This window comes from Oncorhynchus nerka, linkage group LG28 (genome assembly GCF_034236695.1).
Source record: "Oncorhynchus nerka isolate Pitt River linkage group LG28, Oner_Uvic_2.0, whole genome shotgun sequence".
Lineage (NCBI taxonomy): Eukaryota > Metazoa > Chordata > Actinopteri > Salmoniformes > Salmonidae > Oncorhynchus > Oncorhynchus nerka.
This window is the reverse complement of record NC_088423.1, coordinates 27,902,638-27,927,200: the sequence shown is the minus strand read 5'-3', so window position 1 is coordinate 27,927,200 and position 24,563 is coordinate 27,902,638. Positions and strand designations below refer to the sequence as shown.

At 41.9% G+C, this 24,563-nt stretch overlaps 1 protein-coding gene across 1 annotated transcript in view; it reads left to right on the top strand.

Annotated features, from left to right (window-relative positions):
- The window catches only part of LOC115113077 (PDZ domain-containing protein 7-like), a 56,993-nt gene that overhangs the window by 8,994 nt on the left and 23,436 nt on the right, over window positions 1-24,563 (top strand). Inside the window, exons 7-8 of the mRNA XM_029640302.2 lie at window positions 6,336-6,851; window positions 24,181-24,414. Coding sequence (XP_029496162.2) covers window positions 6,336-6,851; window positions 24,181-24,414 — 750 coding nt within the window. The remainder of the gene's footprint in view (window positions 1-6,335; window positions 6,852-24,180; window positions 24,415-24,563) is intronic.

Sequence of the window (24,563 nt, the reverse complement as noted above, 5' to 3'; positions counted from 1 at the left end):
AGTGCTGTGTGTGCTCAGAGACAGAGTAGTACTCTGGGTTGGGCACGGCATGTTATGACAGGTTGGTGACTGGGCGGCTGGATGGGTTGTGTCCCAAATGGCATCCTATTCCCTATTTAGTGCACTTTTGACCAGTGTCTATAGGGCTCTGGTCAAAAGTAGTGCACTACTGTATATAAGAAATAAGGTGCAATTTGGGACATACTCTCTGTGTATTTAGGTTGCTGGGATCTAAGGCTACTGAGTCATTTCTGGCTTTTACATGATTCTTCCTGATGATTCATGTAGTTGAATTGATTCTCTGGATTTACTGTAGTTAAAGCCAATGGGATTAGCAAACACAGCAGTTTGTTGTTTTAAAGTTTTGAAAATCTCTGAAAAAGTGTTCTTCTGAAAAAGTTTGGTTACTTTTGGATCCCGTGACGCGGTTAGCCTCAGTTGCTTGTACCGCTATATCTGTCCAGGGATACTGCCAACCAAAAGTTTGAAGAGATGCTTGGCGTGGCAGCTAGCCTAGCTACTAACTAGCTCTCAAGCTAGCAAGGTTTCCTTGACAGATTGAACACACGCAGTTATCCCTTGTGGCTGGGACAGCAGATTGTCCCAGGCTTGTGGCTGTCTGAATCCCTGCTGTTTGCTGCTGTTTAAATCTTCCCTGCGACCTGCCCTGTCTTCTGGAACTGCATGGAGTACCAGCATTGGCATGCAATCCTACCATGGCATCCAAAGCTAAAGGTGGGAGTCATGGAGGGGACAGTATTTCTATATCACAGGTGGAGGATCTTTTAAACAAACAAAAATAGTTTATTGCAAGCAGTTGTTACAACAATAGGAAAATAGCTTCAAGATCTTTGTCCAAATACTGATGGAATCAACTAACAAAAGAATAGACGATCTGATCAGAGAGGTCCAGGACCTTCAAGAATTGTTTGCAAGGAGAGGATGTCCTGGAAGAAACTTGCAGCAAGATGACAAAAAACTGTAAATCCTCTCGCTGACATCAGCACTCTCTCTGTGAATCATTATTAACAACGCCTGGACAAAAACGAATATGGACAATCCAGGAGGAATAACATTGTTGTGAATGACATACCAGCGTCTTCACATGAGAACTTGACCGAGTCTGAGGAGAATACAACAAAAATGATCACTGAAAAGCTGCCGATAGATCATACGAAGTTTGAGGTGGAACACGCCCACAGGTCTGGAAAACATGTAACCAGCCTAGGTGACAGACTGAGGCCGATATAGGTCAAGTTCCTGAGGTTTAAGGACAAGATGGCTGTTCTGGAGAGAGCCAAGAACTTGAGAGGAACCAACATCATCCTCAACGAGGACCTCTCTGAAGCTATGTGCCAGAGGCGGAAATCAAATCAAATGTATTTATATAATCCTTCGTACATCAGCTGATATCTCAAAGTGCTGTACAGAAACCCAGCCTAAAACCCCAAACAGCAAGCAATGCAGGTGTTAAAGCACGTTGGCTAAGACAAACTCCCTGAAAGGCCAAAACCTAGGAAGAAACCTAGAGAGGAACCAGGCTATGAGGGGTGGCCAGTCCTCTTCTGGCTGTGCCGGGTGGAGATTATAACAGAACATGGCCAAGATGTTCAAATGTTCATAAATGACCAGCATGGTCAAATAATAGGCCCGGGACATGTAGCACGTCCGGTGAACAGGTCCTGATTCCATAGCCGCAGGCAGATCAGTTGAAACTGGAGCAGCAGCATGGCCAGGTGGACTGGGGACAGCAAGGAGTCATCATGCCAGGTAGTCCTGAGGCATGATCCTAGGGCTCAGGTCCCCCGAGAGAGAGAAAGAAAGAGAGAAAGAGAGAATTACAGAGAGCATACTTAAATTCACACAGGACCGGATAAGACAGGAGAAGTACTCCAGATATAACAAACTGACCCTAGCACCCCGACAAATAAACTACTGCAGCATAAATACTGGAGGCTGAGACAGGAGGGGTCAGGAGACACTGTGGCCCCATCCTATGATACCCCCGGACAGGGCCAAATAGGAAGGATATAACCCCACCCACTTTGCCATAGCACAGCCCCCACACCACTAGAGGGATATATTCAACCACCAACTTACCATCCTGAGACAAGGCCGAGTATAGCCCACAAAGATCTCTGCCACGGCACAACCCAAGGGGGGGCGCCAACCCAGACAGGAAGATCACATCAATGACTCAACGCACTCAAGTGGGACGGCATGAAAGAGCACCAGTAAGCCAGTGACTCAGCCCCTGTAATAGGGTTAGAGGCAGAGAATCCCAGTGGAAAGAGGGGAACCGGCCAGACAGAGACAGCAAGGGCGGTTCGTTGCTCCAGAGCCTTTCCATTCACCTTCACACTCCTGGACCAGACTACACTCAATCATATGACCCACTGAAGAGATGAGTCTTCAGTAAAGACTTAAAGGTTGAGACCGAGTTTGCGTCTCTCACATGGGTAGGCAGACCATTCCATAAAAATGGAGCTCTATAGGAGAAAGCCCTACCTTCAGCTGTTTGCTTAGAAATTCTAGGGACAATTAGGAGGCCTGCGTCTTGTGACCGTAGCGTACGTGTAGGTATGTACGGCAGGACCAAATCAGAGAGATAGGTAGGAGCAAGCCCATGTAATGCTTTGTAGGTTAGCAGTAAAACCTTGAAATCAGCCCTTTCCTTGAAGGGAGGCAGTGTAGGGAGGCTAGCACTGGAGTAATATGATCACATTTTTTGCACTAACTGAAGTTTATTTAGTGCTTTATCGGGGTAGCCGGAAAGTAGACCATTGCAGTAGTCTAACCTAGACTAGATAAGAAAGAACTTATCACAACTATGAAAGCTGTCAGAGAGCATGGGGACATTGCTTACATCTGCTACGACCAGCTCATTGTCCATCATTCCTCCAAAAAGCCTGGGAGGACTGAGAGAGCCTCAGGGTCAGTAGCTTCACCACAACATCACACGCACACGCACACGCACACGCACACGCACACGCACACGCACACGCACACGCACACACGCACACACACACGCACACACACACGCACACACACACACACACACACACACACACACACACACACACACACACACACACACACACACACACACACACACACACACACACACACACACACATTTATTTATTTTGTCTCCATATTATGTCCATCTCCAATAAGCTACCAATGCAAGGGCTAAGAATAGCCCATATTAATATATGTAGCCTTAGAAATAAGGTTCATGAAAGAAAATAACTTGCTAACATCAGATAACATTCATACACTGGCCATCTCTGAAACAAATTCCTTTGATACAGCAGTAGCAATACAGGGATATAACATCTACAGAAAATACAGGAATGCCCATGGTGGAGGTGTTGCTGTATATGTTCAGAGACATATTCCTGTAAAGCTTAGAGAGGATCTAATGTCAAATGTTGTTAAAGTGTTGTGGATGCGTGTTCACCTGCCTCATCTAGACTTTCTTATTTTGGGGTGCTGCTATAGGCCATCAAGTGCTAACAGTCAGTATTTGAATAATATGCATATAATGCTTGATAATGTGTGTGATGTTAACAGAGAGGTCTATTTTCTGGGTGACCTCAACATTGACTGCTTAGCAACTAGCTGTCCTCTCAAGATGAAGCTTCTAACTGTGACTAATGCCTGTAATATGACTCAGGTTATCACTCAACCAACTAGAGTGCATAACAATAGTGTTGGATCAGATCTTCACTAATGCTACAGAGCTTTGCTCCAAAGCAATATCAGTTTGCATTGTCTGTAGTGACCATAATATTGTGGCAATAATAAGGAAAGCCAAAGTGCCAAAGTTTGGGCCTAAAGTCATTTATAAGAGAATATAGAAAATGTTATTTTGTTAAAGATGTAAAAAATGTATGTTGGTCTGATGTGTTTGAGGAATTGAATCCAGATGCAGCACTGGAAGTATTAAAACAAGTATTAAAGCTAATTGTTGACATGCACCTGTTAGTTTCTTAACTGCGAGAACGATTAGAGCCCCCTGGATTGATGATGAATTAAAAAAATATATGCTTCAAAGCAATTATGCCAAAGAGGTGGCAAAGAAGTCAGGCTGCTCAGCTGATTGGTTGACATGATGTAAATTGAGAAATATTGTGACTAAATGTATATTACCAAACAAAGATAAATGACATAAAACACAATGGAAAAAGACTTACCTTAAATGATGTCATGGGCAGAAAACCCAATTAATCTCCATCGTTCATTGAAGTTGATGGGTCATTTTTAACAAAACCTTTCGATATTGCCAATCATTTCAGTGACTATTTCACTAGTAAAGTGGAAACTCAGAAGTGAAATGACAACATTGAACAGTGAACCATCATATTTTTGTATGAAATATCTAAAAATGAAAGTGAAGGATTGCTGTTTGGAATTTGGTCAACTTCGTGTGGTAGAGGTGGAAAAACTATTGTTATCTATCAATAATGATAAGCCGCCAGGTATAGACAACAGAGTGATGGGAAACTATTGAAAATGGTAGCAGACTGTATTGCCACAACTATATGCTATAACTTTAACCAAAGCCTAAATGAGTTTGTGCCACAGGCGTGGAAGGAAGCTAAAGTAATTCCACTGCCTAAAAATAGTAAAGCACCATTTGCTGGCTCTAACAGTCGCCCAATCAGTTTGCTGACTGTGCTTAGTGTGTTTGACCAAATACAATGCTATTTTTCAGAGAACAAGTTAACTACTGACTTTCAACATGCAAATAGAGGAGGGCACTCAACTTATACTGCACTGATGACTGATGATTGGTTAAAAGACATGGATAATAAGATTATAGTTGGAGATGTATTTTTAGATTTCAGCGCAGCCTTTGATGTTATTGATCATACATTTTTAATGAAAACACTTTATATCACCTGCCATCACATGGTTGGAGACTTATTTATCCAATAGAACCCAGAGAGTGTTCTTCAATGAAAGCTTCTCTATCATAAGATATGTACAGTGCAGTGTCCCAGGGGGGCAGTTGCCTTGGGCCATTACTCTTCTCAATTTTTACAAATGATTTGCCACTGGTCTTACATGAAGCTAGAATCCTAGGTATTCAGATTCCACATGTCAGCACCCAAAGCCAGTGAGCTCACTTAAATTCTAAATAAGGAATTAAAGTCAGTATCAGAGTGGGTGATTAATAATAAACTGGTCTTGAATACATGGTATTTAAGACTGGTATGACCATTGAGCAAGTTGAGGAAGCTAAACTCCTAGGTGTATAACATTGGATGGTCAATTATCAAGTCATATTGACAACTTTCTTGTGAAGATGGGGAGGGGTATGTCTGTTGTAAAAATATGTTCTGCTTTTTGACCCAACAATCAACTGTACTAGTTGTTTAGGCTCTGATCTTGTCCCATCTTGATTACTGTCCAGTAATATGGTCAAGTGCAGCGAAGAAGGACTTAGCCATGCTGCAGCTTGCTTAAAACAGAGCCCTTAACTGCACATACAGAACAAACATCAACAACATGCATGCCAGTCTTTTCTGGTTGAGGGTTGATGATAGATGAACTGCTTCTCTTCTAGTTTTATGAAAAATATTATTATGGTGAAAATTCCAGATTGTCTGCATAATCAAATAACATTCAGCTCAGAGACCCATACATACCCCACAATACATACCACCAGGGGTCTCTTCTCAGTCCCCAAGTCCAAAACAAATTCCAGGCAACGCACAGTTTTATACAGAGCCATGATTGCAAACAGCTAATTGACCATTAAAAAACAGATTAAAAACACACACATGTTTTTTATTGTATTGTTTGTATTATATTTGAGTTGCTTTGTTTGTATGTCGCTGTATTTAAAATGTGTGTGGCTGTCCTTGTCTATCAGTGTTTTGTTACTTGTCATGTTTTGTGATTTTTGTGGACCCCAGGAAGAGTAGCTGCTGCTTCTGCAAAAGCTTATGGGGATCCAAATAAACAAATAAACAAACAGTGAGCTCAGCCAGATGTCAGTCTGTACCAACTACAAAGACTTTATGATCGGTGTGAAAAATGTGTGTTATGTATACGGCTCGTGGACTGTGGGATGGGAACTAGAGTTGGATGATTTGAGGACACACTATAAAACTGAGGAAATTACACAATAAACTATGATTTCAACGCCACTTATGAGGTTCACTGGTGTTCACTTTCATCAAACTACCAATACATGTCTTTAACATACATTTTGCATCATTAGAGAATATTATATTGTGTCCTTTGGTATTGAAACACTATACATTTACTTTTCAAATCTCCAGCTACTGTTTCTAAATGAGTTCCTCTTCTTCCCCATGCAGTGGCCAATGGAGGGCCTCCGTCCTCCTCCCAGGGCTCTGACTCTTACTCCTCGGCCTCCTCCCTGTCTTCCACCCCCCTCAGCTCCCTTAGTGGTCTCTCCCAGGTCCTCTTCCCCCCCGCCTTTGGCTCTGACATGGTGGACGTCTGCATCTCCACTGAGGACCGCTCTCGCCACACCAGCAACTCCGAACGCACTGCAGAGACCGCCATGCAGACTGACCTACACCCCCCCTTGGACTCTAACGCATCCCTCTTGCCTTATGGAAGGCTGGTTGCCATGGAAACCAGCCGGACGCTAGGCGCCACTGTGTTTTTGAAGGACACACCAATTCGGGGGAAAGGAGAGGGTCCTGTGGAAAGGGGAGGGGCTGGAGATGGGGGAAGGGGCAAAAGGGGGATGTTGTCACCAGGGGAACAGGACGTGGCGCAGGACTCCCCGAAAACGGCGGTGCTTATGGCCCTGAGCAGACCGAGAAAGCCCATCAGACGATCCCAGAGTCATATCACAGTTACAGGTGAGGAGCAAAACTATGATCAGTTCATGTAAATAGTTCCCAGTCCACAGCGTATGATCCGCATGAAATCGAAAGGCCTAAGAGAACAGAGGCCAAAGAATCATAAATGGGAAATACACTGTTTTCAAAGAACAGTTTCTGGTGTGTATCCCTCCCTCCTGTTTTTGATACATGAATAGGCATACCGGTATATCTAATCCTAACCCAGAGCAACTATCTCCTTCGCCACACTAGAGTTACCCAGAGTTCAGTTCAGTGCCTGTGGCTGTGGGTGCCTCTGGGTAACGAGATACGCCCTCTGAACTTTAGGGAGATCCCCTCTGAGCTGGAGTCTGATGACCTGCACACGACTCCACTGGCCCTCCTGTCACCAGGATGTCAACGAAAACAACACCTGAAGCCTTTTTCACACTACAGGGCCAACCCGAACCAAACTGTGCTGGTCAGGATATTTTCATTTCACATTGTCCTTTCCAGCATGGTTTCAGAACTATGGTGTATGCTTATCCAGGCCAGCATTGCGCAGCTCGACTTGGCTCGATAGTGTGAATCAGGCATTACTGTCTGAGGGGGAATTTCAATAGTCTATGCTCTCCTCTCCTTCAACTGCACTGATCTGAAAACAAAGAAAAGGTGAAAGCAAAATAGTGGTGATACCTACAGTAACAGGTATTTGGTTTCACCCGATGGTTACTTTATGCAGATGATGGAAAGGACATAAAGAAAGTCACTTCAGACTATTGAGATGCACGCCAAGTCATACTTTTGTTAATGTTATCCAGATGACTGCGGCAGAGGTTTCAAAAATAACAGTGAATGTAACCATCTGTGTACAATACATCAATATTACCGGGTTGTTGTCTACTAGGAATGATTTACTGGAGAGGGCAGAGAATGTGACTGGATGAGAGATGAACAGTCTTTAACCTCTTACTGAACAGTGTATCATCCACTTTTATTGGCCAGTGTGAGCATAGAACCATGCAAAGTCTAATGAATTATACTTTGAAATAACAAAGACATACAATTATTTTTGTAATTTTTCTCTGTGAACCTCAATCTGGCAAAGGTACATCCACAAGCAAAGCATTTAACAAAGACCCGTAACAAAGAGATTACTTGTAACAAATGGGCTTTTCACATGGTAGTATTTGATTTCATTTAGTCAATTTATTTTAAAGGTGAATATGCAGAAATCGTGCCGGCCATTTCCTGCCATTTCCTGGTTGCTAAAATATTTTTTAGCAGGTGATATATAGATGGCAGGTGATATATATGTTTTATTTTTTACTTTATTTATCGATTTTCAGACATAACAACAAAAACAGTACGAACGCAACCCCTCATTCTCCCATCCATCCATCCCTCCCTCCCTCCCTCCCAACCACCCACCCATCAAGGCATCTATAAAAAATAAGTTAAATAGGAAAGAAAAGCAGAAACAAACAGTAACAGAGACAAAAACAATGGGGAAAAAAAGTTATATAAAAAATATCAGCACAAATGACCACTAGAACAGACATGACTGCTTACCAAACTATGCAAGTTACACTAAGTAAAAGACAGGCTCTCCACATATTGTATTAATGGGGACCAGATTAAGTCTAACTTTTGTTGGGACCCAAGCACAGTGTACCTAACCTTCTCCAGAGGCAGAGATGACATCACCTCCTTAACCCACTGCATAAAGGAGGGCGGCTTTGCAGACTTCCAGTGAAAGAGGACAAGGCGGCGAGCTAACAGAGTGGCAGCATTCTGGTCTAGGGGAAGTTCCCCAATAATGTCAGTGACCGGGTTGGGGCTAACAGTTGTATTACACATATGTGAGAATGTCTCAAAAATGGGGTCCCTGAGGTCACTCAAAGATTGGCATGACCAAAACGTGTGTCCCACAGTCGCTGCATCTCAAACACTTGGGGTCAACATTTGGGTATATTTTTTGCCAATCTGTCATTTGAGTAATGGAGACTGTGCAAAACCTTAAACTGAATAAGCCCATGCCTTATTCAAAATGATGATGTGTGGATACACTCAATACTTTGTTGCCATATATCATCGGGTAGCTCGCCACCTATGTCTTGCTCCCATGCAGATTTTGTATTTGCAAAGAAAGGCGGATTAATGGTCTGTATTATGTTGTATAATCTCCAGATTGTGCCCTTCAGATAAGGGTTAAGATCTAAGCACCTCTCGACTGGACACTTAGGCTAAGCACCTCTCGACTGGACACGAGACAGTGGGCTCGAGTGTAAATTCATCTAAATGTTTTTTGGCAAAGCTGTGAGTTTGCAGGTATCTAAAAATGTGTTGGGAATATTGTGGTCAACCCTCAGAGTATTGAATGAGACCTGTGTGTTATCAACAAATAGGTCACAAAAATAACACCAGATCGCTCCTGTGCCAGAACTGGAATGCCGTGTCAATCTGTGACCCTGGGAAGAGATGATTAAATGTTAATGCAGAGCAGCCGCTTGCTTGTTTAAGTATAAAGTGACTTCGGAATTGGGACCAGATTTTAAGGGAGGGTTTCTAAAATTCTAAAAGTTCACCTAATTTCAGTTCATGTGACTAAACAAGCAATGTATAGTGTAGAGAATCAATGTACATTCTAAACCACTGTGAAGTATATTGTCAATAACCAAAAATATTGTATTTTCAGCATTTTGAAAGATGCAAAAACTAAACTTAAGAACAGGAAGCATAGAAATAGCACACACATAACAGATCTACAGTGCATTCGGAAAGTATTCAGACCCCTTGACTTTATCCACATTTTGTTATGTTACAGCCTTATTCTAAAATGGATAAAAATGTGTTTTTTTCTCATCAATCTACACACAAGAAACCATAATGACAAAACAAAAACAGGTTTGTGGATTTTTTTGCAAATGTATTAAAATAAAAAAAGATTACATTTACATAAATATTCAGACCCTTTACTCAGTACTTTGTTGAAGCACCTTTGGCAGTGATTACATCCTAGAGTCTCCTTGGGTATGACTCTACAAGCTTGGCACACCTGTATGTGAGTTTCTCACATTCTTCTCTGCAGATCCTCTTAAGCTCTGTCAGGTTGGATGGGTAGCGTTGCTGCACAGATATTTTCAGGTCACTCCAGAGATGTTTGATCGGGTTCTGGGCTCTGGCTGGGCCACTCAAGGACATTCAGAGACTTGTCCCAAAGCCACTCCTGCGTTGTCTTGGCAGTGTGCTTAGGGTCGTTGTCCTGTTGCAAGGTGAACCTTTACCCCAGTCTGAGGTCCTGAGCACTCTGAAGCAGGTTTCCGTCAAGGACCTCTCTGTACTTTGCTCCGTTCATCTTTCCCTCGATCCTGCCTAGGCTCCCAGTCTCTGCCGCTCAAAATCACCCTCCCCCACCAGCATGATGCTGCCACCACCATGCTTCACCGTAGAGATGGTGCCAGGTTTCCTCCAGATGTGACACTTGGCATTCAGGCCAAAAAGTTCAATGTTGGTTTTAATCAGACTAGAGAGTTTTGTTTCTCATGGTCTGAGAGTCCTTTAGGTGCCTTTTGGCAAACTCCAAGTGGGCTGTCATGTGCCTTTTATTGAGGAAAGGCTTCCACCTGGCAACTCTACCATAACGGTGTGATTGGTGGAGTCCTGAAGAGATGTTTGTCCTTCTGGAAGGTTCTCCCATCTCCACAGAGGAACCCTAGATCACTGTCAGAGTGACCATCGGGTGGATTCTTGGTCACCTCCCTGACCAAGGCCCTTCTCCCCTGATTGCTCAGTTTGGCCTGGTGGCCAGCTCTAGGAAGAGTTCTGATGGTTCCAAACTTCTTCCGTTTAAGAATGATGGAGGCCGCTGTGTTCTTGGGGACCTTAAATGCTGCAGAAATGTGTTGGTACCCTTCCCCAGATCTGTGCCTTGACACAATCCTGGCTCTGTGCTCTTCGACCTCATGGCTTGATTTTTTTCTCTGACATGCGCTGTCAAATGTGGGACCTTATATAGACAGGTGTGTGCCTTTCCAAATCATGTCCAATCAATTTAATTTACCACAGGTGGACTTCAATCAAGTTGTAGAAACATCTCAAGGATGGTCAATGGAAACAGTATTCACTTGAGTTCAATTTCGAGCCTCATAATAAAGGGTCTGAATAGTTATGTCATTTTTTTTTTTAAATAGCAAAAATATCTAAAACCTGTTTTCACAATGTCATTTTTGGGTATTGTGTGTAGATTGATGATTTTAAACAAAATCGATTTTAGCGTAAGGTTGTAAAGTAAAAAAAAATGTGGAAAAGGGAAGGGGTCGGAATACTTTCCGAATGCACTGTACTTCTTCTTAGACTGGCTTTCAACGAAAATGACAGATATATAACTCACATTTCTATGTCAAATTGGTTGGGTTTCCCAAAATGTACAGCTTTAACAAGTGAAATTATTCTGCTCCTTAACCACTCATTTGATACCATAGCCTTCATGTCATAACTCTTCCTAACGGTTAGGAGTCACCTGATAACTCCAATCTATCCTACAGTATACTGAACAAAAATATAAACACAACATGTAAAGTGTTTGTCCCATGTTTCATTAGCTGAAATGAAAGATCCCAGAAATGTTCCAAACGCACAAAAATTCCAAAAGCATAAAAAGTTCTCTCAAAGTTTGTGCACACATTTGTTTACATCCCTGTTAGTGAGTATTTCTCATTTTCCAAGATAACCCATCCACCTGACAGGTGTGGCATATCAAGAAGCTGATTAAATAGCATGATCACTACACAGGTGCACCTTGTGCTGGGTTTCCATTCTAAAGGAGACCACTCTAAAATGTGCAGTTTTGTCACACAACACAATGCCACAGATGTCTCAAGTTTTCAGGGAGTGTGCATTTTGAATGCTGACTGCAGGAATGTCCACCAGAGCTGTTGCCAGAGAATTTAATGTTTATTTCTCTACCATAAGACACATCCAATGTCGTTTTAGAGAATTTGGCAGTACTTCCATACGGCTTCAGAACCGCAGACTAGTGTAACCACACCAGCCCAGGACCTCCACATCCGGCTTCTTTACCTGTGGGATCGTCTGAGACCAGCCACCCAGACAGCTAATGAAATGAGTATTTTTGTCTGTAAAAAAATCTGATTGGCTAGGCCTGGCTCCCCAGTGAGTGGACCTGGGACCAAAGAAGGTGGGTCTATGCGCCCACCCATGGCTGTGCGCCTGCCCAGTCATGTGAAATCCATATATTAGGGCCTAATGAATTATTATTTATTAACAGTGTACTTGAAACAGTCAACCATTGCTACTCCAACTTCCGGGATGCCTACAAGGCCCTCTCCCGCCCTCCTTTCGTCAAATCTGACCACAACTCCATTTTGCAGCTCCATTCTTATAGGCAGAAACTCAAACAAGAAGTACCCGTGATGAGGACTATTCAATGCTGGTCTGACCAATCAGAATCAACGCTTCAAGATTGTTTTGATTACGCAGACTGGGATATGTTCCAGGTAGTCATCCCAGAATAACGTTGACGAATATACTGATACGGTGACTAAGTTTATCAGGAAGTGTATAGAAGATGTTGTACCCTATTAAAACCTACCCTAACCAGAAACTGTGGATAGATGGCAAAATGTGCGCAAAACTGAACGCGCAAACCACCACACTTAACCATGGCAAGGGGACTGGGAAAATGGCAGAATACAAACAGTGTAGTTATTTCCCTCCGCAAGGCAATCAAACAGGCAAAATGTCAGTATAGAGATAAAGTGGAGACGCAATTCAACGGCTCAGACATGAGTTGTATGTGGCAGGGTCTACAGACAATCACGGACTACAAAAGGAAAACCAGCCATGTCATGGACACTGACGACTTGCTTACGGACAAGCTAAACACCTTCTTCGCCCGCTTTGAGGATAACACAGTGCCAACGACACGGCCTGCTACCAAGGACTCCGTGGCCGATATGAGTAAGACATTCAAGCGTGTTAACCCTCGCAAGGCTGCCGGCCCAGACGGCATGCCTGGCCGCATCCTCAGAGCATGCACAGACCAGCTAGCTGGTGTGTTTACAGACATATTCAATCTCTCCCTATCCCAGTCTGTTGTCCCCACACACATCAAGATGTCCACCATTGTTCCTGTACCCAACAAAGCTAAGGTAACTGAACTAAATGACTATCACCCCGTAGCACTCACTTCTGTCATCATATGAAGTGCTTTGAGAGACTAGTCAAGGATCATATCACCTCTAGCTTACCTGCCACCCTAGACCCACTTCAATTTGCTAACCGCCCCAATAGATCCACAGATGATGCAATGCACACTGCCCTATCCCATCTGGACAAGAGGAATACCTATGTAAGAATGATGTTCATTGACTATAGCTCAGCATTCAACATCATAGTATCCTCCAAGCTCATCATTAAACTCAAGGCCCTGGGTCTGAACCCCACCCTGTGCAACTGAGTCCTGGACTTCCTGACGGGACACCCCCAGGTGGTGAAGGTAGGAAACACGTCCACTTCACTAATCCTCAACACTGGGGCCCAACAAGGTTGTGTGCTCAGCCTTCTCATGTACTCCCTGTTCACCCATGACTGCGTAGCCACGCAAGCCTCCAACTCAATCATCAACTTTGCAGACGACACTACAGTACTGGCTTGTTTACCAACAATGATGAGACAGCCTACAGGGAGGAGGTGAGGGCTCTGGGAGTGTGGTGCCAGGAAAACAACCTCTCACTCAACGTCAACAATACAAAAGAGATGATCGTGGACTTCAGGAAACAGCAGAGGGAGCATCCCCCCCCCTATCCACATCGATGGGACTGCAGTGGAGAAGATGGAAAGCTTCAAGTTCCTCGGTATACACATCACTGACAAACTGAAATGGTCCACCCACACAGACAGTGTGGTGAAGAAAGTGCAACAGCGCCTCTTCAACCTCAGGAGGCTTAAGAAATTAGGCTTGTCACCTAAAACCTTCACAAACGTTTACAGATGCACAATTGAGAGCAACACAACTGTATCACCACCTGGTACGGCAACGGCACTGCACTGCCTTCACAGGAAGGCCCAAAAGATCATCAAGGACAACAACCACCCGAGCCACTGCCTGTTCACCCCACTATTATCCAGAAGGTGAGGTCAGTTCAGGTGCATCAAAGCTTGGACCAAGAGACTGAAAAACATATTCTATGTCAAGGCCATCAGACTGTTAAATAGCCATCAATAACACATTAGAGGCTGCTGAATAGAACACTAGTCATTTTAATAATGTTTACATATCTGTATTCTGTTCTACTGTATCTTAGTCTGTGCCGATCTGACATTGCTCGTCTATATATTTATACTATCGTTCAAAGTTTAGGGTCACTTAGAAATGTCCTTGTTTTTGAAAGAAAAGCAAAAAAATTGTCCATTTAAAATAACATCAAATTGATCAGAAATACAGTGTAGACATTGTTAATGTTGTAAATGACTATTGTAGCTGGAAACGGCAGATTTCTTTAATGGAATATCTACATACAATAGGTGTACAGAGGCCCATTATCAGAAACCATCACTCCTGTGTTCCAATGGCACATTGTGTTAACTTATCCAAGTTTATAATTTTAAAAGGCTAATTGACCATTAGAAAACCATTTTGTAATTATGTTAACACAGCTGAAATGTGTTGTTCTGATTAAAGAAGCAATAAAACTGGCCTTTAGACTAGTTGAGTATCTGGAGCATCAGCATTTGTAGGTTCAATTACAGGCTCAAAATAGCCAGAAACAAAGACATTTCTTCTGAAACTCATCAGTCTATTATTTTTCTGAGAAATGAAGGCTAACATAGTCTTCAAACATAGTCTGGGACAGTTGTGGGATGCGATAGATCCCAAAGGAATACAACCACTAGCATAAAAAAAACGCTTTTTGCAATGTGGCTGACATAACAGATCAGAACATTTAGCTTGAAATGTTGTCAAACTATTAGGCTAATTCTTCACATTATAAGCACAGCAATGTGCACATGGTAGTAGGCTATAAGCGGAATGTTCCATTAGCTGAAAACACCATTATCAAAAGTGACCACAAAAGCAATTATGCATGTTATGCTTTTATTAGCAGCGTAGCCTAGTGGTTAGAGCGTTGGACTAGTAACCGGAAGGTTGCGAGTTCAAACCCCCGAGCTGACAAGGTACAAATCTGTCATTCTACCCCTGAACAGGCAGTTAATCCACTGTTCCCAGGCCGTCATTGAAAATAAGAATGTGTTCTTAACTGACTTGCCTGGTTAAATAAAGGTAAAATAAAAAATTATAAAGGTGCATTTTTGTGAAGAGAATGTGTCAGATCTCTCCAAGGAGATGTAGGTGTGGAGTCAGGCGCAGGAGAAACAAGTTCCAAAGAAAAGGGCGTTTTATTTAACTAGCTCAGAAAACAACAGGACACCGGACTACAGTAATAGCCACGAAAACCCCACTCAGACTCAGTCCAGGAAAAAAACACCTGTAAAACATGAGCTAATAAAATAAAACCCAAACTCACTGACAGTTCAAACGAAAACAATCCCGAACAAAACCCCAAAGGAAATGTTGAATTAATTAACCAAATTGAAACCAGGTGAAACACAAAACAGACATAACCAAAAGAAAAGGAAAAAGGATCGGTGGCAGCTAGTAGACCAGAGACGACGACCGCCGCCCGAACAGAGAGAGGAGCCAACTTCGGTGGAAGTCGTGACAAATGATCTTCCCCAAACTTTACTCAACCGCTGCTTATGTATGCCAGTTTGCTCTACACCACTTGTAAAGCGGATTAATGAGCTTTATTATATTAAGAAGTTATTTGGCCACTTCAGTTGTGATACAAACCTTGTCAAAACCATATAGGCCTATCAGCTAGGCTACATGAGGTGTGCAACTATGATTTGAAAAAGTCGCAAAAAAAGCATTGTTTCTTATGCTTGGCATCATTCACAAGTGATAATATAATTCACGAGTGATTAGGCTAATATTGTCACCCATCAGACTATTCCTGATTTAATCTTGTCTTTACATATACTAAATAATATGTGTGACATTTTTTTGGGATTCAGAATGGACCATTATCATGCACCTGCACTGAAACTGGCAATACATGTCATCTATGCACTTGAATATATCGAATGTAGGACGGTAGGCTATGCTCCTGTTGTAAATCTAAGCAATGTGCTTAATATTAGGAAAGGTGAGAAATAAATATAGTAGACCTAGCCTATAGAAAGCTGATTGGATCCTCCTCTTTTTAGTAGATGCCATTACTCTGTTTTCTCGCACAAATGCATAGCCTATAGAAATGTTGTGCAACATGAGCTCATGGGCTCTCATGAAGTGTTTGATTAGATTTTCGATAACATTTGCATTGACATCAGAGTGATTAGAGGGACAATAGAGTGCTAAGGACCAGGCAGTTAGCAAGTTTGGTAGGCTATTAATCTTGGGCTAGGTGTCCCGCTAGCGGGATTGAAGCCGACAACATCCGGTGAAATTGGAGGGCGTGCAATTCAAATATATATTTGTAATATTAAACATTCATGAACATACAAGTGTCTTATATCATTTAAAAGCTTATCTTCTTGTTAATCCAACTGCATCGTCAGATTTCAAAAACGCTTCACGGCGAAAACATACCATGCGATTATCTGAGGACAGCGCCCCATATCATCATATTTGTCAACCAGCACAGGCTTCACAAAATCACAAATAGCGATTAAGTAAATCACTTACCTTTGAATATCTTCTTCTGTTTGCAATCCCAAGGGTCCCACATACAACATGAATGGTTGTTTTGTTCAATAAAATCCTTCTTTATATGCCAAAAAGCCAGTTTAGTTGGCGCCATTGATTTCAGTAATCCACTCGTTCAACATGCAGACAAAGGAGTCCAAAAAGCTACCGGTAAACTTTGTCCAAACAAGTCAAACAACGTAAATAAACTGTAATGTTTAACACAGAAAATACTATGTTCAATAGGAAAGGAAAATTCGTAAGCGCACGCCTTTGCCCTCGCTGAAAGACTGATTTGGTCCAGGTGCTCTCCCAACAAAAACTTCAAATACTTGTTCGTTTTTCAAAAAAGAAGCCTGAAACCTTGAATAAGGACTGTTGACATCTAGTGGAAGCAATAGGAATTGAAATTTGGGAGACAGACATAGGGGTTTCCAACAGGTTTCCATAATAAGAGCCTGGGAGCTGAAAAAAATAATTCTAGTTGGATTTTCTTGGGATTTTCGCCTGCCCTATCAATTCTGTTATAGTCTCAGACATTATGTTAACTGTTTAAGAACAGTTTAAGAAACGTCAGAGTGTTTTCTATCCAATGCTACCAATATTTATATATGCATATCCTGGCTTCTGGGCCTGAGTAACAGGCAGTTTACTTTGGGTACATCAGTCAGGCGGAAATTCAGGATACTGCCATCTAGCCCTAAGAAGTGACCAGCAGCAGCATCAGAGAGAAGCCTAATTACCGTGACTAAATGGTCACATGGAATTTGACTGCCTTCATGACTTATGACCACAAGTGTGCCGATAATACGGTCACCGCAACAGCCCTATTCATCAATGTTTGCTTCATTCTGACCAATACTGGGTCATTCTTCTCGCTAACCCGAGACCTTGAAACTGCTTCGCTCTCAAAACATACTGCCAAATTCCAGATACTGATAGTGAGGATTTGTCACTTGCATGAACACCGGAATTAGTTATTAGAAAAGCACAAACAAAACATTTTCCATCATATTCCCTCCTCTTATCACTCAATCTGTGATAATTACCATTACATTTTATAGGTAAGCCTTAGCTTATAGCTTCTATCATAAGGTTCTATACTTTTATTGAAGTAAGGCAAATCAACACATAAAACCAGACAATTCATAATTTCAAAACCTTCATTCTGGGTTGTATAATTCTTCTTGTAAAACCATGGCTTAAGACATTCACTTCATACAGTTACACATATGCTTCATTACACAATTTCATTGATGGATTCTGGCAATGACATTTCCCGCTGGAGCTTTTGTCGTGAGTGTCATGTTAATGACAGATCGGTATCTCAATGCATTTCTAGTCTAAAGTACTATAGATTTCGCAGCGTGCAGACCTCCACAATCATCCCGATACCTCAAAATCGTTGGGGGGTGGACAGTTGTCCACCCCCCTCCCTCCCGGCACTCATTCTTCTGCCGTTTCAGTTGTTCCCAATGGCACATGTTAAAAGTGGATGGCCCTTGATAATGTCCCGATTTTCTCTCACCTGAGCCACCACTGTCCTTTACAGTCCATTATGTCTTGTTAATTTTCCTACCAGTACACCAGCAACATGAGAGAAGTTTGGACGGGATCTCTCTCCATGCTCACTCCACGTGGACTCATGTGGCATGAGAGGCTTGAGAGAAAAGGCAGTTGATAGCTTTGATTGGATGCGGTGTACTGGCTGCTGGCACGGACTCAGGTCTCACGGTAGAAGTGAGGAAGGACTATAGTGAACGCCATTGTCACCATTACTTCACACTGTTCATGCATCTAAATACCATCTGTGGTCACCTTCACCATAACCTCGAGAGAGGACAGACCAGAACAACAGTTTAGTTTAGGGCATTTCTGATTCAGGATATCAAGAAAAATGATTTACTTTATGACACATTTTTCACTGTATGACAAATTATTACTACTACCAATATTCTTAATACAAATGTCTTAGACAAATGTCAAAGAGAAAAACAACACACAGTTGAAACAATTTTCTTTCCTAAAATTGGCTTATACTCCATGGCAATCTCACTGCAGAGGGCCAATCCTTTTTTGTTGAAGCAAGACAAAAACAAAGTAAACAAAACAACAGCAATATACTTCTTTATATATCACTCGATATACTTCATATATCACTTGAGATGGGGAAATCTTAAATCCATTTTGAGCCGGAATTCTTACTGGTTGGTAGGTGATCAAATACTTATGTCATGCAATAAAATGCAAATTAATTACTTAAAAATCATACAATGTGATTTTCTGGATTTTTGTTTTAGATTCCGTCTCTCCCAGTTGAAGTGTACCTATGATACAAATTACAGACCTCTACATGCTTTGTAAGTAGGAAAACCTGCAAAATCGGCAGTGTATCAAATACTTGTTCTCCCCATTGTATAAAAAAAGACTTGGTTGTGGACATTCCATACATCCTGGGAGAGTTTTCTGCATCTTGGGCATGAAGTCTTGATAAACCCATGCGCATACAGAATTATACTTCAGACACATCAGATGATACAGTGTCCCGTCAAGCTGAATAGGCACCTTTTAAAGTAAACAGCCCCAGAGCTCCTCTCTTGTAATCATTGTCATTTTTACCTGTTGCATTCACATACAGTTCTGTACAAACTGTCCCTGGTACATAAACTAGTCAAAATATGAAACCTGCTAGGACCTTCAAAAGGTTGGTGCAGGATTATCAGCACAATATTTCTTACTAAAAACATTTACTTGGATCTACTTATTCTGGACACAATTCCATGTAATGGAAACAGATGATTGTTTTAGATGACAGTACTTACTTAAATCAATGGACACAATTCCATGTAATGGAAACAGATGATTGTTTTAGATGACAGTACTTACTTAAATCAATGGACACAGTTCTATGTAATGGAAACAGATTATTGTTTTTTATGAAATTACCTTCTTACCTAAATCACTGGTGCTACTCAAACTATAGAACTGAGTAATAATAATTGGAAATGGTCAAAAACGTGTCTTATTCAATTAATTATTCATACCTCTGTCACAAATTTCTCCACTGTGTCCCTTACAGCCTGTTTGAGTTCAGTGTTTACTGGTGGCTATCTATTGTTCCACAGGAAGCTTATCTCTAACCCAAACACCAGACAGCGGCCTCTAATTTAATATCAGTACCAATGCTCTATCCTTCTGTTTGTCATGTGACCTTGTATTGAAACATTTACTTCTTCAAAATACTAAGACATTGCATTATTAGAGTGCTATCTGAAAGCCAATTACCATTCACTTTGTTACTTTCACTAGTCTCCATATCTGTTTCCCTCAACTTGGACTCCCTTCCCAATAGGAAGACCTTCTCAATCTTATATACTCTGATCACATTTTCTGTTTCACACTTATTCATACTTATTAAATGTCCATTATTTCAAAATGTATTACCAGTGTGGTGAAAATGTCATAATAGTTTATAGTTGTATTGGTTACGGGTAAGTCAAGTGCTTTAACCTTATCTTTATCACATGATCCGTGATGGACCCTGAACATTTCTCAGAATACTTTTTTACTTTACATCACTTACCTATGTCTACGAGTGGGGGTGCAAGTTGATTATTATTATTTGTATTGTTACTTGATCATCTCTAGTAACCCATTCCAATCAGTATTATGTTACTTTGTCTCTAGTAACCCATTCCAATCAGTATTATGTTACTTTGTCTCTAGTAACCCATTCCAATCAGTATTATGTTACTTTGTCTCTAGTAACCCATTCCAATCAGTATTATGTTACTTTGTCTCTAGTAACCCATTCCAATCAGTATTATGTTACTTTGTCTCTAGTAACCCATTATACATGTGTGTTACATCACAAATTCCTCCTCTACACCAGTGTTCCAGTCCTACAGGGGTTTAAATATTCACTCTAGTGTTCTATTTAACAGCATATTCATAATAATACTCTCTTCTTTCGTATCTCCATACAGAATCCCTATTTAACATTATACATCTTTAGTTATTCACGTCCACACCACCTACAACGATCACAGTGCAGCAGCCCGAGAGGTACACATATCATGTTCTCCAGGAAATGTCAGTGTCCGTGGGCATCAATGAACTTCATTGTTTCCAGCCCTTATCCATCTCAGCTGTTGCCCTCTCAAACATTTCAATGGCTTCTCGTGTCAGTGCTCACTACCTGTAGATCGATGGCTGGTGGTGTTCACTATATGTATCTTCAATGGTTCCTTGTGGTTTCTTGACCACATAGACACGTCTCTTATAAATGCCTACAGACAATTGTCAGTGGGGCCTCCTGCCCTCACTCTAGCCTTCTCCTAAGACTAACTTGATGCTACTTCCTATACATTTATAATAACCATAGATAACGTAATAGATTGGAAAACTCAGCTAATAGAACTGGTTGGGGAATTCATTCAGACACGCACAGTAATCTCCCATATTACCTCTTTCACACCCAAGCTAGTCCCCTGACAGCTCCCATTCACTCAGTACTAAATAGTCTTACTATCCTAATTTCACTCCTTTTATTATCCAAATTTCAATCAGCTTAACACGTCCTTTCACACTCACACAACTTTCACATCCACATTCACTTAGTACTATTCCCAAACACACTCAGTAATCTCCCTTATTACTCCATGTACCTCTTCAATTATTCTCTTCCGGCTCTCACAGATCTGTTAGTTTTTCTTTAAGAATCCCTCCTGTTCTCCACTCATTACCTGTATTAACTGCACCTGTTTGAACTCGTTACCTGTATAACCTCGCCACAATGGCCAAGACCAGGGAGCTGTGTAAGGACATCAGGGGTAAAATTGTAGACCTGCACAAGACCTGCACAAGGCTGGGATGGGCTACAGGACAATAGGTAAGCAGCTTGGTGAGAAGGCAACAACTGTTGGCGCAATTATTAGAAAATGGAAGAAGTTCAAGATGACGGTCAATCACCCTCGGTCTGGGGCTCCATGCAAGATCTCACCTCGTGGGGCATCAATGATCATGAGGAAGGTGAGGGATCAGCCCAGAACTACACGGCAGGACTTGGTCAATGACCTGAAGAGAGCTGGGACCACAGTCTCAAAGAAAACAATTAGTAACACTCTACGCCGTCATGGAATAAAATCCTGCAGCGCACGCAAGGTCCCCCTACTCAAGCCAGCGCATGTCCAGGCCCGTCTGAAGTTTGCCAATGACCATCTGGATGATCCAGAGGAGGAATGGGAGAAGGTCATGTGGTCTGATGAGACAAAAATAGAGCTTTTTGGTCTAAACTCCACTTGCCGTATTTGGAGGAAGAAGAAGGATGAGTACAACCCCAAGAACACCATCCCAACCGTGAAGCATGGAGGTGGAAACATCATTCTTTGGGGATGCTTTTCTGCAAAGGGGACAGGACGACTGCACCGGATTGAGGGGAGGATCATGGCCAACAACCTCCTTCCCTCAGTAAGAGTATTGAAGATGGGTTGTGGCTGGGTCTTCCAGCAACAACGACCTGAAACACACAGCCAGGGCAACTAAGGAGTGGCTCCGTAAGAAGCATCTGTGGCCTAGCCAGTCTCCAGACCTGAACCCAATAGATAATCTTTTGAGGGAGCTGAAAGTCCGTATTGCCCAGCTACAGCCCCGAAACCTGAAGGATCTGGAGGAGGTCTGTATGGAGGAGTGGGCCAAAATCCCTGCTGCAGTGTGTGCAAACCTGGTCAAGAACTACAGGAAACGAATGATCTCTGTAATTGCAAACAAAGGTTTCTGTACCAAATATTAAGTTCTGCTTTTCTGATGTATCAAATACTTATGTCATGCAATAAAATGCAAATTAATTCATTAAAAATCATACAATGTGATTTTCAGGATTTTTGTTTTAGATTCCGTCTCTCACAGTTGAATGATAAAAATGACAGACCTCTACATGCTTTTTAAGTAGGAAAACCTGCAAAATCGGCAGTGTTTCAATATTTTAATATCCAGATTTCAATCTGAGGTTAATAGCCAAATTTCAATGCTGTTATTATCCCAATTTCAATCAGCTTAATACTTTCCACACTCACACAACATTCACATAAACATTCACTATACTCACACATCTCACATCCACATTCACTTCATGCTATTACTTGACTTAAGACTAGTGGTACCCTCCTCCATTTTGATGTTTCGTTTTATTGATTTTATTATAGTTTTTTTTCTATTTTTATACAAATTCATTTAAATTGACTTACTGAAATCAGTTGCCGTTTCCCTCAATTGTTTGCAGATGTTGTGTCTCCTCCAGGCAGCTCACAGTTTTTGGTCAGATGGGAATTTTCCTCAAGCTTCATAAAATGCGCCATTGGTTTTCCTTGCAGACCCCCACTGGAAAGCTCCACATGCAGAATCAATCATCCTGATCATTGACTCCAAATTGTCGTGGAAATTACCACCAGGGACACTCAAAGTCAATCTTGAATGAATCATCCTTTATTATCAGCGCGCTGGAGAGGTTCCAACCAACTCAATGCACCAAGTACACATGTCAATCAGGAGCTCCACCTGGGGTAGTCCCGTTAGTTCTCTTATATACAGACAAGTTATATTTGCAGGATTTTGCTTATTCATCACTCATAATTAATAAATCATTAAAGTTTGCTTCATTCATGACCAATACTGGGTCATGCATGTGACAGACCAAGACCTCACGAGGTTTCTTCTCTAAGCTGAGACCTTGAAACTGAGATTTTTTGTTCTCAAGACAATGGTCTGGGCGTACTGCCAAATTACAGATACTGATAGTGAGGAGTCGTTCAGTCACTTGCATGAATACAGAAATTGGTTATTAGAAAAGCAAAAACATAAAATGTTCCATCACACTACAATAGGGCAACTATATAACCATGATAGGGCATCTATGTACCCATGATAGGGCTCCTATGTAATTCTGATAGGGCATCTATGTACCTATGATAGAAGCCCTATGTCCAACTAGCTCTCATAGTCTCACGTCAGAATTAGATGTTCATCCATGTTGAAGTTGTTGCAAAGAGTTTAAAGTTAAGTTCAGGCATTAACTCCAAATGGTTAAGGTAAGAGTTAAGGTTTGGGATAGGATTAAAACCCAAATCCCCAAAATATATTGTATTACTGGATTTTAACTTTCAACCTTTGGAATCAGAGGCAGATGATTACACCCATGTGCCATTCCCATCCACAACATCTGAAAAAAAAACTACTTGAAGGTAACAGCGCTCACTGTTGCCCCTAGTGGCTGGTTCATCATCTCCCGACATCCTCAGACATGGATGGATGTCGAATACTGACTTGTATCATGGGTGACCAGGCTTTCTGTCAGTTTTCTCTGACCTAAGGCCCACACCAAAGTTTCCTGGGGATCGCAGGGCCTTACTTGATTTGACCGTTCCCCCTACCCACCAAAGGACAAGCAACAGCTGCAGAAGAAGTGAAGAGTAGGGGGAGTGCTAGTCACGTCAGATCTAGTATTCAAACTCAACAGTATCAAATAAATGAATACAGTATATTATGATGTCACTTCATGAGGTGGTGCATTAACCTTGATCTCTATCCATGCTGCTCCCTCAGAGGACAAGCAGAAGAAGAAGAAGCAGGGAAAGGAGAAGAGTGCAGGAGAGAGAGAGGGCAGCAAGACCCTGCAGCGCTCCAAGACCTTCGTCAGCCTCCTTTTTAAGAGAGATGCACGGAGAGACATGTCCGGGAACAGGAGAGAGAGAGACACATCACGGGACAGTAGAGAGACAATGACAGGGGACTCCCACAGGGGTCGATTTAAATCACCCTCCCACCATGCTGACAAGGGTGAGAGGACCAAGATACACTGGCACAACTTTATAGAAAGACACATCCTACATTCACTTGGACAACCACACAAACACATGAATGCATGCATGTTAGCAATCAGACACACAAAAGCACCAGTCCTTCCATCTCAGACTGGAGACCTTCAC